The sequence below is a fragment of the Mobula birostris genome, chromosome 10 (genome assembly GCF_030028105.1).
Source record: "Mobula birostris isolate sMobBir1 chromosome 10, sMobBir1.hap1, whole genome shotgun sequence".
NCBI classification, from domain to species: domain Eukaryota; kingdom Metazoa; phylum Chordata; class Chondrichthyes; order Myliobatiformes; family Myliobatidae; genus Mobula; species Mobula birostris.
Genome location: NC_092379.1, coordinates 3,044,922 through 3,059,524, shown reverse-complemented (window position 1 = coordinate 3,059,524; position 14,603 = coordinate 3,044,922). Strand labels below are relative to the sequence as shown.

At 42.2% G+C, this 14,603-nt stretch overlaps 1 protein-coding gene across 1 annotated transcript in view; it reads left to right on the top strand.

Moving 5' to 3' along the window:
* timm50 (translocase of inner mitochondrial membrane 50 homolog (S. cerevisiae)) overlaps positions 1-14,603 on the top strand; it is a 160,178-nt gene that overhangs the window by 99,135 nt on the left and 46,440 nt on the right. Inside the window, exons 4-5 of the mRNA XM_072271144.1 lie at positions 9,320-9,378; positions 10,836-10,955. Of these exons, the coding sequence (XP_072127245.1) occupies positions 9,320-9,378; positions 10,836-10,955 (179 nt within the window). The remainder of the gene's footprint in view (positions 1-9,319; positions 9,379-10,835; positions 10,956-14,603) is intronic.

The following is a 14,603-nucleotide window of genomic DNA, read 5'->3' as shown; positions in this document are numbered from 1 at the left end:
AACCTGGTACAATATTCATATACATTTGACAATATCTGTCAGTGTTCTCAGTAATCCAGCGCCTTGTTTATCAATGCTTTTCCCAACGTTCACCTGTAGAACTTAATGGGTCTATCACTTCTACGAACTTCACTACTGTAACTGGTACTGGCTAAGGCATCTGTCATACAGAGCTTGTTCATCCTCTCAAAGTTCGAAGTACATTTATTATCAAAGTATGTATGCTATATGGAACCTTAAGATTCTTCTCCTTACAGGCAGCCTAGAACAAAGAAACCCAATAGAATCTATTAAAAAAGGAAGCCAGTCAAGTACCCAATGTACAGAAAAAGAACCAAATTGTGCAAACAATAAAAGTAAGCAAATAATACTCAGAGCTGAAGTTCACAAAATTGAGTCCACAGCCACAAAGCCAGTCACAGCCGATAGTTGTAGTCCACAGCCTCAGCTCAGCACAGAGGTGGGTATACCTTGCTGACTAGTAAGCAGAACGCTGGCCCAACAATCAATATGCAACACATTCCACTTTCACTCCCTCCAAAGGATCTTTCCTTCCACAGGCTGAGATCATTTTTCAGAAAGGTATTTTTAATTTAAACCAGATTTTCCCCCGCAGCATCTGATGGTTGCTTTGTGGGAGGCTGGTTGTTCGCTGCAGCCATTAAAATTCTCAATTAGACCTATTTTTGTCTAAGTGTCTGCAGTCTGAACATCAAGTAAAATCTAGTACTGTAACTTGTGAAATTTAGGCTTAGTGATTTTGTTTTTAAGGTTTTCAACATACTAATCTTGAAATGGAGTTAGTATTTTGATCAACTACTCAGGATTGAAAGGGTGGTGAATCTGTGGAATTCATTACCACAGATGGCTTTGGAGGCCAGGTCATTGGGTGTATTTAAAATGGAGGTTGATAGGTTCTCGATTAGTAAGGGATTCAAAGGTTATGGGGAGAAGGCAGGAGAATAGGGATGAGAGGGATAATAAATCAGCCATGATGGAATGGCAGAGCAGACTCTGGGCCAAATGACATAATCCTGCTCTTATGTCTTATGGAAACGTGAGGTGATAAGGAATTTTTTTTTTTTGGCTGGTGGGTGAGTTTAGGAACAAAGGAGTATCGTCAAAACTGGAGCTGGGCCTTTCATGATTGAAGCTGAGAAATACTTGGAAATGGTTTGTAGAAGTTTGGAATGAAACCTTGCAAGTTCACCATTATTTATTTATTTATTGAGATACAACACAGAATAGGCCCTTCTGACCCTTTGAACCACACCCCCCAGCAAACCCTGATTTGACCTTAGCCTAATCATGGGACAATTTACAGTGACCAATTAACCTACCAACTGGTACGTCTCTGGACTGTGGGAGGAAACCAGAGCACTCGGAGGAAACCCACGCAGTTACGGGGAGAATGTACAAACTCCTTTCAGGCGGTGGCAGGAATTGAACCTGGGTCGCTGGTACTGTAAAGCGTTGTGTTAACCACTGTGCTATTGTGCTGCCTCTATGGACCTGTTATGGTTAGTGTAAAATTCTTTCTAAACAAGTACCATAGGTAACTACGGTATGTCAGAAGAGTACTGGTGATTCAGAAACTGTATTTGAGACACTCCGTGTATAGCATTTTTGATTGGACGTTCACTTTTCTGTAATGAAGACTGATGCCCGAAAGTGGAAGATTGCACAATTGGTGTAAATGAGTAAAAGCTGTGCAAATCTTGAAACTCGTAGTTCTATTTTTTAATGAACATGAGCCATTAGAGGAAACTTCCCCTCAGAGTATTCAGATGGTTGTTAAATTTTATAACTTGTCGTCTGAGGTTGTTGCTCTATAGATGTGACACATTGGAGTTGTTTGTGATCAGCAGCCTTCCTCATTTGCTTTCAAGTTAGTGTTGGTCCATTATGGACTCATTAATGTAAGTAGTGCATAATTATTTTAAACTGGTAAATCTGCCTTGGGCTACCATGTACTGTTAGCTTCCAACAGTTTTGTTCGCCCTTGTGAACAATATGGCAGTAATAGGCTGTGGAAAGTATCATAATTATGTAATTTAATTCCATTTGCACTTAAAGGTCATGTGTATAAGAAATACAAGATAATTATTGCACCTTGATCGTACACACGAATCATTTTCCTAGCTCACAAACAGTTATCTATTCCAGTACACGACAGTCATTTGATCTCAGGTTTCATCTTTTCATGTTTGAGTGAACCAATGGTGGTGTCCTCTTTTTTTTAAATTAAAATAGCCATTGTTGATTGATGTGTAAGCTTTAATGGTGAGTTTCTAGTGCAGGAGTTCCCAACATTTTTTATGCCGTGGACCCCTATCATTAAAAACCTCTGATCTATTGCTATTATGGCACAGACTTGATGGGTCGAGTGGCCTAATTCTGCTCCTATGTTTATGGTCTATTATATACAACTTTGTAGCCATCAGCAACCACAAAATAAAGTTGCCAGGTCTATTACCTTTGCCATTGGGAAGGCTGGCTATACGTTTTTGTGTTCACCAGCACCTTCGCGTACATTGCAAACAGCAATATCCGTTAAGGACTGTGGTTCATTGCTATGAAAAACTGCACCCATAATCTTAAAGCATCCGCCATTGCATCTGTCACAGCCTTGGGACATTACAAGTTTTTCAATTGTAAAGGCAAGCAAGGGTGTGGTAATAGAATTGCTATTTAATATATTTAGGGATACAGCACGGTAACCAGCTCTTCTAGCCCAACAAGCCTGCGCCGCCAATTATTCCCATGTGACCAAATAACCTACTTAGCCATACACCTTAGGAGGAAACCAGAAAACCTGAAGGCAAACACGAGGAAATCTGCAGATGCTGGAATTTCAAGCAACACATATAAAAGTTGCTGGTGAACGCAGCAGGCCAGGCAGCATCTATAGGAAGAGGTACAGCTGACGTTTTGGGCTGAGACCCTTCGTCAGGTGTTAGTCCTGATGAAGGGTCTCAGCCCGAAACGTTGACTGTACCTCTTCCTATAGATGCTGCCTGTCTGCCCGGCCTGCTGCGTTCAGCAGCAACTTTTAAACCTGAAGGCAACCTGCATGGTCACAGGGAGAGCGCGTAACCTCCTTACAGACAAGGGCGGAATTGAATCCGGGTCACTGCCGCTGTAGTAGCATTACTGCTAATCCTTACGCTATTGTGCCGCCCAAAGTAACATAATTATCTCACCTAATGTGCTAGAATCCAGAGATTTGGACTAAAGATCCTGAGATATGGGTTTGGACCCTTCTGTGGCCATTTGCAAAATATATATTCTATTCATTACATAATTCTGGAAATAAAAAAAAATCAATAATGGTAAGCATGAAATGATTAGGTTCTTTTTAAAATCCATCTGATTCACTGATAGCCTTTACGGAAGGAAATCTGCTGTCCTTCTGTATTCTGGTTTGTACATGATTCTGACGCTACCAATGTGGTCAACTCTCAACTGTCATCTGAAATGACTTGGCAAACCACGTGGTATGAGTGCAGTTTGAAAGGCAATAAATGTAGCTTTGCCTGGGGCTTGCGCAGCCCGTTAAAGGATAAAAACAATATCTAATTATTGTAAACAACAGGAATTCTGCAGATGCTGGAAATTCAAGCAACACACATCAAAGTTGCTGGTGAACGCAGCAGGCCAGGCAGCATCTGTAGGAAGAGGTGCAGTCGATGTTTCAGGCCGAGACCCTTCGTCAGGACTAACTGAAGGAAGAGTGAGTAAGGGATTTGAAAGTTGGAGGGGGAGGGGGAGATCCAAAATGATAGGAGAAGACAGGAGGGGGAGGGATGGAGCCAAGAGCTGGACAGGTGATTGGCAAAAGGGGATACGAGAGGATCATGGGACAGGAGGTCCGGGAAGAAAGACAAGGGGGGAGGGACCCAGAAGATGGGCAAGGGGTATATTCAGATGGACAGAGGGAGAAAAAGGAGAGTGAGAGAAAGAATGTGTGCATAAAAATAAGTAACAGATGGGGTACGAGGGGGAGGTGGGGCCTAGCGGAAGTTAGAGAAGTCGATGTTCATGCCATCAGGTTGGAGGCTACCCAGACGGAATATAAGGTGTTGTTCCTCCAACCTGAGTGTGGCTTCATCTTTACAGTAGAGGAGGCCGTGGATAGACATGTCAGAATGGGAATGGGATGTGGAATTAAAATGTGTGGCCACGGGGAGATCCTGCTTTCCCTGGCGGACAGAGCGTAGGTGTTCAGCAAAGCGGTCTCCCAGTCTGCGTCGGGTCTCACCAATATATAAAAGGCCACATCGGGAGCACCGGACGCAGTATATCACCCCAGTCGACTCATAGGTGAAGTGTTGCCTCACCTGGAAGGACTGTTTGGGGCCCTGAATGGTGGTAAGGGAGGAAGTGTAAGGGCATGTGTAGCACTTGTTCCGCTTACACGGATAAGTGCCAAGAGGGAGATCAGTGGGGAGGGATGGGGGGGACGAATGGACAAGGGAGTTGTGTAGGGAGCGATCCCTGCAGAATGCAGTGGGGGGGAAGGGAAAGATGTGCTTAGTGGTGGGATCCCACCCCACCAGCCTCCGGGTCCAACATCTGCTCTCACTCCATCCTCCCGCCACCCCACTAGGAATAGGGTTCCCCTGGTCCTCACCTACCACCCCACCAGCCTCCGGGTCCAACATATTATTATCCGTAACTTCTGCCACCTCCAACGGGATCCCACCACTAAGCACATCTTTCCCCACCCCCCTCTCTCTGCATTCCGCAGGGATCGCTCCCTACACAACTCCCTTGTCCATTCGTCCCCCCTATCCCTCCCCACTGATCTCCCTCCTGGCACTTATCCGTGTAAGCAGAACAAGTGCTACACATGCCCTTACACTTCCTCCCTTACCACCATTCAGGGCCCCAAACAGTCCTTCCAGGTGAGGCAACACTTCACCTGTGAGTCGACTGGGGTGATATACTGCGTCTGGTGCTCCCGATGTGGCCTTTTATATATTGGCGAGACCCGACGCAGACGGGGAGACCGCTTTGCTGAACATCTACGCTCTGTCCGCCAGAGAAAGCAGGATCTCCCAGTGGCCACACATTTTAATTCCACATCCCATTCCCATTCTGACATGTCTATCCACGGCCTCCTCTACTGTAAAGATGAAGCCACACTCAGGTTGGAGGAACAACACCTTATATTCCATCTGGGTAGCCTCCAACCTGATGGCATGAACATCGACTTCTCTAACTTCCGCTAGGCCCCACCTCCCCCTCGTACCCCATCTGTTACTTATTTTTATGCACACATTCTTTCTCTCACTCTCCTTTTTCTCCCTCTGTCCCTCTGAATATACCTCTTGCCCATCCTCTGGGTCCCCCCCCCGCTTGTCATTCTTCCCGGACCTCCTGTCCCATGATCCTCTCGTATCCCCTTTTGCCAATCACCTGTCCAGCTCTTGGCTCCATCCCTCCCCCTCCTGTCTTCTCCTATCATTTTGGATCTCCCCCTCCCCCTCCCACTTTCAAATCCCTTACTCACTCTTCCTTCAGTTAGTCCTGACGAAGGGTCTCAGCCTGAAACGTCGACTGCACCTCTTCCTACAGATGCTGCCTGGCCTGCTGCGTTCACCAGCAACTTTGATGTGTGTTGATCTAATGATTGTAATTTGAGAACAAGGTTATCGATTCATTCACAGCAAGCTCCAACAAACAGCATTGACTAAACCTTCACATCATTTTCTAGGTGTTCTTTGCGGAATGATTATTAGCTACAGCAGTGAGAAATGATCTCCTCTTGTATCTTTTGGATCCAGTAGTTCACGTCCCAGTTTAATGTATCTGCCAAAAACTGGCATCTGACAATGTCGAGTCAAGTTTGTTGTCATTTAACTATATATGTGTATATTGTTAAATGAGACTTCATTTCTCTGATCCAGGGTGTAAAGCATAGTAGTGCACATAACACACAGTAAAGTAAGGATAAAATCTACAGATGAATTATGCATAAGTAAACAAAGTAAAGTGTATAAATTAAATATTGTCAGGTACAGAACAGATTAACTGATGATAGTTTGAATGTGATCTGACAGAGAGTCCAGAAGCCTGATGGCCTGAGGGAAGAAACTGTTTCCCATCCTGACTGTTCTTGTTTTTATGTATCATAATCTCCTGTCTGATGGTAGAAAGTCAAAGAGGATGCTGGATGGGTGGGATCCTTGATAATACTAAGCCCCCTGTGTATGAAGCGCTCCTGCTAAATGTCCCTGATGGATGGTAGGGAGACCCCCATGATCTTCTCAGCTGTTGTGCAGAAGTGAAATGTTCGCCTGGATTTGAACCTGCTGGTTGCTGCCTTAGAGGCCAGAATTCTAGCATATTTAGTTGAATAATTATGTAAGTTTGGGTGGCATGTTAGCGTAACATTATTACAGTGCCGGTGGCCTGGGTTGAATTCGGCCACCGTTTGTAAAGAGTTGCTACGTTCTTTTATAAACTCAGACTCAAACCTGTTTGCTGACTTAGAGACCAGGTTGCTGTTCATTGAATCACAACCGACACTTGGTGCAGGTCAGTAGTCTCTTCATTACTTTATATGTTGAAGGATGATCTGTGACTTCAAGATATTTTTCCCCAAAGCAGCACATACAAAATGCTGGAGGAACTCAGCACATCAGATAGCACCAATAGAAATGAATAAACAATCTTTAATCCCAAGACTTTATTTTCTCAGTTGCAGCAAATATTTGTTTCTTTAGCTGTCAACCTGTTGCTAAGACATGCAAGAATGAATATAAACCTTGAAGTCCAGGAGTTCCCAACCTGCGGTCAACGGACCCCTTGTTTAATGGTATTGGTCCATGGCATTGAAATGGTTGGGAACCTCTGGTTTAATTGATTATTTTCTCCCTCATGTGTTCAATGGGTTTCATTAAATACATATATACTATTCACCATTAAATCTTATAATGTTAAAATAGTTTAAATAGCTGAACATGACCAAGTGTTCAGCTGGAGCAAGGACCCGGGCCCTGTAATCCACTTACCCCCACAACAGGTCTATAACAGATGCAATCTCATTGGTTCTCCACTCTGCTTTGGAAGGCTTAGACAACTCCTAGACATAAGTCAGGCTACTGTTGATCAGTTACAGCTCAGTGTTAAACACCATTATTCTGTCAGTACTAATAACCAAGCTTCAAGTCCTGGGCCTCTGTACCTCCTCTGCAAATTGATCCTCAATTTCCTTATTGGGAGATCACAGTCAGTGTGGGTAAGTAATATCATCCCCTCCTTGCTGACTATCAATGCAGGTGCACTTTAAGGATGCATGTTTAGCTCACTGCTCTATTCTTCTTACACTCATGACTGTGGGACTTAAGCATAACTCAAATTCCATTAATAAATTCGCCACCGTCATTGGTAGAGTATCAGATAGCGATGAGGAGGCATAGGAGCAAGAGGGATTAACTGTTTGACTGTCATAATAAACCCTCGAACTCAGCATCAGCAAGACCAAGGAGCTGATAGTGGATTTCTGGAAGGGGATGGGAGAACACACATCAGTCCTTATTGCGGGGTTAGCAGTGCAAAGTCTGAGCAATTTAGTAACAGCTTCTTCAGGATCAGAAACAAATTTATCTTCACGACATATGTCATGAAATTTGTTGTTTCGTGCCAAAGGTACAATGCAGGACATAAAAATTACTTTGAGCTACAAAAATAATTCATGCAAAAGAGGAATAACAAGGTAGTGTGATCATGTACCTTCTTGAGGAACCACATGTTGAAGATGCTTTCGATGCTCATGATGCAACTGGCTGGGTTTACAACCCTCTACAGCTTCTTCTGAACATGCATATTAGATCCTCCATACCAGGCAGTGATGCAATCAGTCAGAATACTGTCCAAATTTGCAAGAGTCTCTGATGACATACCAAATCTTTTCAAACTCTTAATGAAATAGAGCTACTGTCATGCTTTCTTTGGAACTGCATCAATGTGTTGAGCCCAAGATAAATTCTCCGATTGTTGACTCTTTTCACTACTGACTCCTCAGTGAAGACTGTTGTGTGTTGCCCGACTTCCCCTTCCTGAAGTCTGCGCAATCAGTCCCTTGGGCTTGGTGATACTGAGTGCGAGGTTGTTGCTGCAACATCACTTAATCAGCATATCTATCACATTCCCGTATGCCTCTTAGATGCCATCTGATATCCTTCCAAAAATACCGGAGTCAACAGTAAATTCATTGATGTCATCTTAGCTGTGCCTAGCCACACCAACATGAGTAGAGCAGTAAGCTAAGCACGCATCTTTGAGGTGTGCCTGTATTGATTGTCAGTGCTGAGGTGATGTTATCACTGACCATAGTGTTCCGGTGAGGAAGTCAAGGATCCAGTCACAGAGGGAGGTTCAGAGACCCAGGTTTTGAAGCTTGTCGATGAGCACTGATGGGATGATGGTGTTTAATGCTGAGCTGTAATTGAAAAACAGCAACCTGATGTATGCTTTGCTGTTGTCTAGGTTCTCCAAAGCCTAGTGGAGAAGCAATGAGATTGTGTCTGTTGTAGACTCATTGTGGCTGTAGGCAAATTGCAGTGTGTCCTGGTTCTTGCTGACACAGAAGTTATTTCTGTCCATGACCAACCACTCAAAGGCCTTCATTACAATAGATCTGAGTACTACCGAGAGATTCGACTGTTGATGCTTCTCTTCTTGTCTGCAACCGACTGCAACAGTGAGAGGCTGGGGGTATCACTAAATGCAAGGAAGATGTCCTTGTCTGCACTACCATCAGATTTCTGAATGGTTCATGAACATTATCTTGTTTTTCCTGCTTTTCACTATTTATTTTTTATTATAATACAGATTATTTATAGATTTTTATGTCTGCCCTCTACTGCAAATCTGAGGTCATATGTCTGTGAAAAATCTGATTCTGATTTTAATAAAGTTCAGTTTATTTTTAATTATGTGTATCTTTATATGCTGGATTAAATGTACTATTTTGCCGAAGTACCGAACAATTGATTTTGACTGTCACATATACTGATATACAGTGAACAACTTTGTTTTTCATTCCATCCATACAGATCATTTCATTACAACAGTGCATTAAGGTCATACAAGGGAAAACATAAAAGAATGCAGAATAAAGTGTTATGATTACAGAGAAGGTGCAGTACAGGCAGAGACAATAAGGCACAAGGCCATAACAAGATGGAATGCAAGTTCAAGATTCCATTTTATCATGCTAGGGAACTGTTCAGCTGTCTTACAACAGTGGCATAGAAGCTGGCCTTGATTGGTGATACATGTTTTCAGGTTTTACCATTGTGTCTTACAGATCCTCCTGTGGTACAGCAGTTACGAAGAACATATCGTTACTTCAAAGATTACAGACAGGTGGGTGATTATCAAGAGATCCTTGTCCAATCAAGCAGAACAGGGTACAGTGACTATAGGTGTAGTTCATGGTATGTGCATGACCAGATTCCTTATAAGTCAACAAAAATTGCAGGTCATGATCCACAAATTTGTGATCGGGTTTTGTGTGGCTTCGATTTGAGTACTTTTAGGCTTTGCTTTAACACTTTGCCATGTGAAAAATGGACATCTGGGATCAAAAGAAATAGGAGGATTAGACCATATGTCCTAATTAACCTGCACTGAAACTCAACAGGTTCTCCACATCTAGTTGTTCCTCCCTAATCCATATATACCATGATTTCCCTGAAGTTCTTTTGTCTGAATTTGAATATACTTGGTGACTGAACACCCGCAGGCCACTGGGGTAGAGAATCAGAAGGGTTTGTAATCTGCTGGCGTGGAAAGGAACACCAGACTTTAAAATCCTGCTCCTGTTTATCACTACATCCTGAAACCTCAACATTCAAGACACCTCTTCTTTTTGTGTTCACGAAGTTCCATCTTTAGCAAGCCTTTCACTAAAACTTTCTCCCTCCTTTTAGATTAGGGAGATAAATCGTGCAATTAATGTTTGTGCAAAGTCAGTTATGCTCTTCTGTTAAAAATAAAGACCTGTACTGGACATAACCTCCTACTTTACAACTGAGTAGTATATTTGCCAACTGCAGTGGACGCTCTTGAAAGTATTCAAGCTTCATGACTGCTGCATTACCTGTTCCAGAGATTATAACATTGAAACAAACTACTCTGATAATAAACATGAGGTTCTGCAGACACTGGAAATCCAAAGCAGCACGCACAAAATGATGGAGGAGCTGAGCAGGTCAGGCAGCATCTATGAAAATGAATAAACGGTGGATTTTTTGGGCTAAGACCCTTAACCAGGACTTCTGATAATATTGGTTTCTTGATGTCAGACTGGCAAAGCTGCATTAAATTTTGTGTGAAATCAAATTGTTCACTTGTGCAGCTATGCTGAAAGCTGGCTTTCTAAGCCAGCGAAATAGCAGCCGCTCCAACTGAATGTGAACAGCTGTCTCTAGAGGAAGAGAGCAAAACTAGCTGACTGGGTGGTGTTCTTGACACACAACTGCAGTAAATGGGTTATTAAGAGTACTTGTGTTACCGTCAGTGGATGTTAAGGTTCTGCTGTGGTGGGTTGTCCTGTGGTACACGTCAAGCTTCAGGTGTGTAGTAATCCCCTGACAGCTGGAAGCTGACTCAAGCAGCAGATCTGTGAATGCAACAATAGAAAACTAGTGGCATTGAGGTTGTCATCAATAGATGGGAGGGATGCTCTGAAAAGAAACTTTCTTTCCCCTGCCTCTTCAGACTGATCAAAGTATTGTATTTTACAAATTTGCCCTTGTAACATAAGCTGTTGCACGTTTCTTTGATCGTGCCCTTTTTCTTTCATTTCTTTTTTTCCCCAGATGATAATTGAGCCCACCAGTCAGAAGCTGCTGCCAGACCCCCTTAAAGAGCCATATTACCAGCCACCGTATACTCTTGTGTTAGAACTAACAGATGTGTTACTGCACCCAGAATGGTCGGTAAGTCTCTCAGCAACTGATGTGCAACACCTCCAGGCATCAGCTGTAGAAAGGGGAAGAAAAATCAGGAGGAATTTTCTTTTTAAATTTTAACTTTCATTTAAATGAATGTTCCTTTATACCCAATTGGAAAAGAGTTTTTCTTAAATCCTTTGACTTACTTTAAAGTCCTTTGTATCATTTATCTAGCTCTACCTAATAATGTTCTAAACTGTTTCATTGACTTTGCTTTAATCTGGAAAAACGTCAAGTAAAATGTCTTTACATATACTTTTGGTATTTAGGGAAAGAGGTTTGCTTCTTTTCCTAAGAAAATCTACAAGTGAATGGTAGCACATTGGTTACTAGACTAGTATCCAGAAGCCTGGACTAAGTTACTGAAAGAACAAATTGAAACTGTAACCATGAGGTAAGATTGGCAAAGCCAAGGTCCTTTGAAACATAGAAGGTGGCATTGAGGTTTAATTGGGCATTTTAAACATATCAAGTGCCTATATAGAATAAATTGTTTCCCTTAGCAGAGGGGTCAAAAACATGGCAGTGTAGAATTAAAGCAACTGGTAAAAATAGTGGGAGAAGAGGTAAATATTTCTTATCCATTGAATCACGGTAGTCTGGAACTTGTTACCTGAGAGAGTGATAGGAACAAAATTCCTTGCTGCATTTAAAATATATCTGGATTTTACTGCAACGCAACAGGTTGCGAGGCTGTGGACTTAGTGCTGAAAACATAGGTTCAGGTTGGATAGTCTTGGCTGACACAGGCACAATGGACTGAATGGCCTTTTATTTCAGTTTTATGATTTCTGTAACTAGATCTGGAAACCTGCCATATGAACATATAGAATAGGAATAAGCGTAGTAGTCTGTCAAGGCTGCAGCGTCATTCACTGACATAATAGCATTTTGATCTTGGTCTCCATTTTCATGCTTGTTTTCTCTAGCAGCCATCACCCCAGTGGACAAGGAATATAGTCTCTCAGGTAGAGAGTTCCAACGTCTTGACATTCTTTCTCATCTCTGAACTGGGTGTTATGGTAGTGTAGTGGTTAGCACGACGCTATTACAGCTCAGGGCATTGGAGTTCTGAGTTCAGTTCCAGCATCCTCTGTAAGGAGTCTCTGTACGTCCTCCCTGTGGGATATGTGGGTTTTCCCTGGGTGCTCTAGTTTCCTTCCACAGTCCAAAAATATACCGGGTAGGTTAATTGGTTGTTGTAAATTGACTCGTGATTACAATAGGGTCAAATCAAGGTTATTGGAGGTTGCTGGAGTGGTGCAGCTCGAAGGGCCGGAAGGGCTTCCTCCATGCTATATCTCTAAATCAGCCTTCCTCAATCTTCTTGCCCTAAAGGAACCCTTGAAAGAATTTTCAAGGCTCAGGAAACCCCTGCGTAAAAATTATTATATCTACTGCTCATGATACATTAGCGTTGTCAGTGAGTTGTATATATAAACATCCAAAAATAATTGTCAATGCTCTTTTGAGTAGAGAATGAATTTTTAGCCAACCTCTCTTGAAATCCAAGAATCTTGTCACTTGAAGTCAAAACATTTTCTCCAGGGCCTTGCAGAGACTTTTTCAAATGATTTATATGATGAAAAATGTCTGCCAGGTAGGCTAGTTTCTGCAGCCATTCTTCACCTTCAAAGCACTCAGCAGAATCTGGCATGCTATTTTTTTGGAAGTACCCCTGAAGTTCACCTTTTAGCCGAAACACCCTGTTGAGAACTCTTCCTCTGCTAAGCCACTGGATTTCTGTATGTAGTAGGAGATCGGTCCAGGTTTTCACACAGTTTTTGTTAAACATTCTCGAGTGAGCTGGTCTTCGTTTAATAAAGTTAACCATTTTTGTAGCATCATCCAGAACTTTTTTCATTTCATCTCCAAGTGTTTTTGACATCAGCAAACCTCTGCGAAGAAAGCAGTGCGTTGTGACAGTGTCAGGATTTTCTAACAAGAGAAGCAAAACCTCTCATGGAGCCGACTATTGATGTGGGCCACCATCAGTACAGATGCCAGCACAGTTCCTCCAAGACAGATCTTTTGTTTCCATTTATGAAGCAAAACCTTAAATATATCTTGGCCTTTGCTTGGGCAGCTCTTTGCAACAGAATAAGATTCCTTGAATTTCATCATCATTTACAAATCTTACAAGTGCTACAACATGACATTTTTTGGTGAAGTCTGTTGACTCTTCAACCTGAATAGAGAAGCTATTGGTTTTCAGTTTGTCACACAAAACCTCTTCAGCATTATGTGACATGTCATCAAATTGTCGACTTACTGTACTTTTTGAGAGTGAATCCTTCTCAATTTCTCGTACTGCATCTTGTCCTAACACGGGGGCTAATAAAATATAAAAAAGATGGCATAATAAATAACTAAATGAGAAAACTTCAAAAAATGCTAGAAGTTTATAATACAATTCACTTCTAACCTACACAGTTCACCTTTTGCAGTGTTTGCAACAACAGCATGGTGGCAGGCCAGCAGCTGGGTTGCACGTAAAAATTCCTTCTTTAGAATGAAAATTTCCCGTCAATTTTCTACTACACTAGTAGAGTTTGTTCGCTCCCATAAGCCAGTCAGTGGCACATGAGGGGAAGTTGGTGGAGATAACTCAAGAGGAGAGGCTGAAGTCACAGCCCAAGTTGAGCGAGTCCATTCAATGCTCCTCATCAGCCTACCGTCCTCGCCTCCGTGCAGTACAGCGCTCATCAATTATCAACACCCTCCCCTACCTTGCATTAAAAATTGGGAATGGGCTTAACCAAATAAACACGGTCCTACTGTGGACTGCCATATTGGCTGAGAGACCTGTAATGAGATTGTTAACGGGGCTGCTCGGTCACTGCTCCTGCCCACCATTGTGAGCGTGAGGTTCAGAAAACGATGTTAATTTTTTAAAATCATAATCTCTTGTGGAACCCTTAGCAACCTCCCGCAGAACCCCCGTTGAGGAACCCTGCTCTAAATAAACAAATAAATAAACACATTAATTGATTGATTAATTAAATAGTCTGAAACTATATACCCTACTTCCAGATTCCAATATCATCTCAATGTCTACCTTGTTGAGCTTCAGTGCTTACAACCAACTCACTCAGTTCTTCTTAGGGGAATTGAAAACCCTTTCATTCCAGGAATCAATGAAGAAAGCCTCTTGAGATCTGTCTCTAATCCAGTTGTAACACTTCTTAGAAAATGCTGAAACTTTATGCAATCCTCCAGGTATGATCTGATTCCATAAGACCCTAAGCCATTGTTGGAAGACTTGCAAACTGAACACTCCACTCCTTTTTAGCAGCTGAGGAATTTAATATTAAATAAATTTGGGAATGAAGAGTGAGTATCATTATGTATCTACTGGATTGTTAAAAAAAAGCCCACCCAAGTTCTTCAGGGAGGAAATCTGCATCCTGGTCCGGCCTGACACTATACCCAAACAAATAAGTTGATCCTGGACGGTCCTTTGAAGTATCCTGGTAAGCCACAAGTATTTGGAGATTTGTAGTAAATGCTGCTGTTGAATGCAATCAACAAGTGAATAAAAATAAACAAAGGCTCAGCAGTAATCTTTTCCATTTCTTCTCTTTCACAGGCTAAAGGTATCATTCCATTTATTTATTTATTGAGATGCAGCAT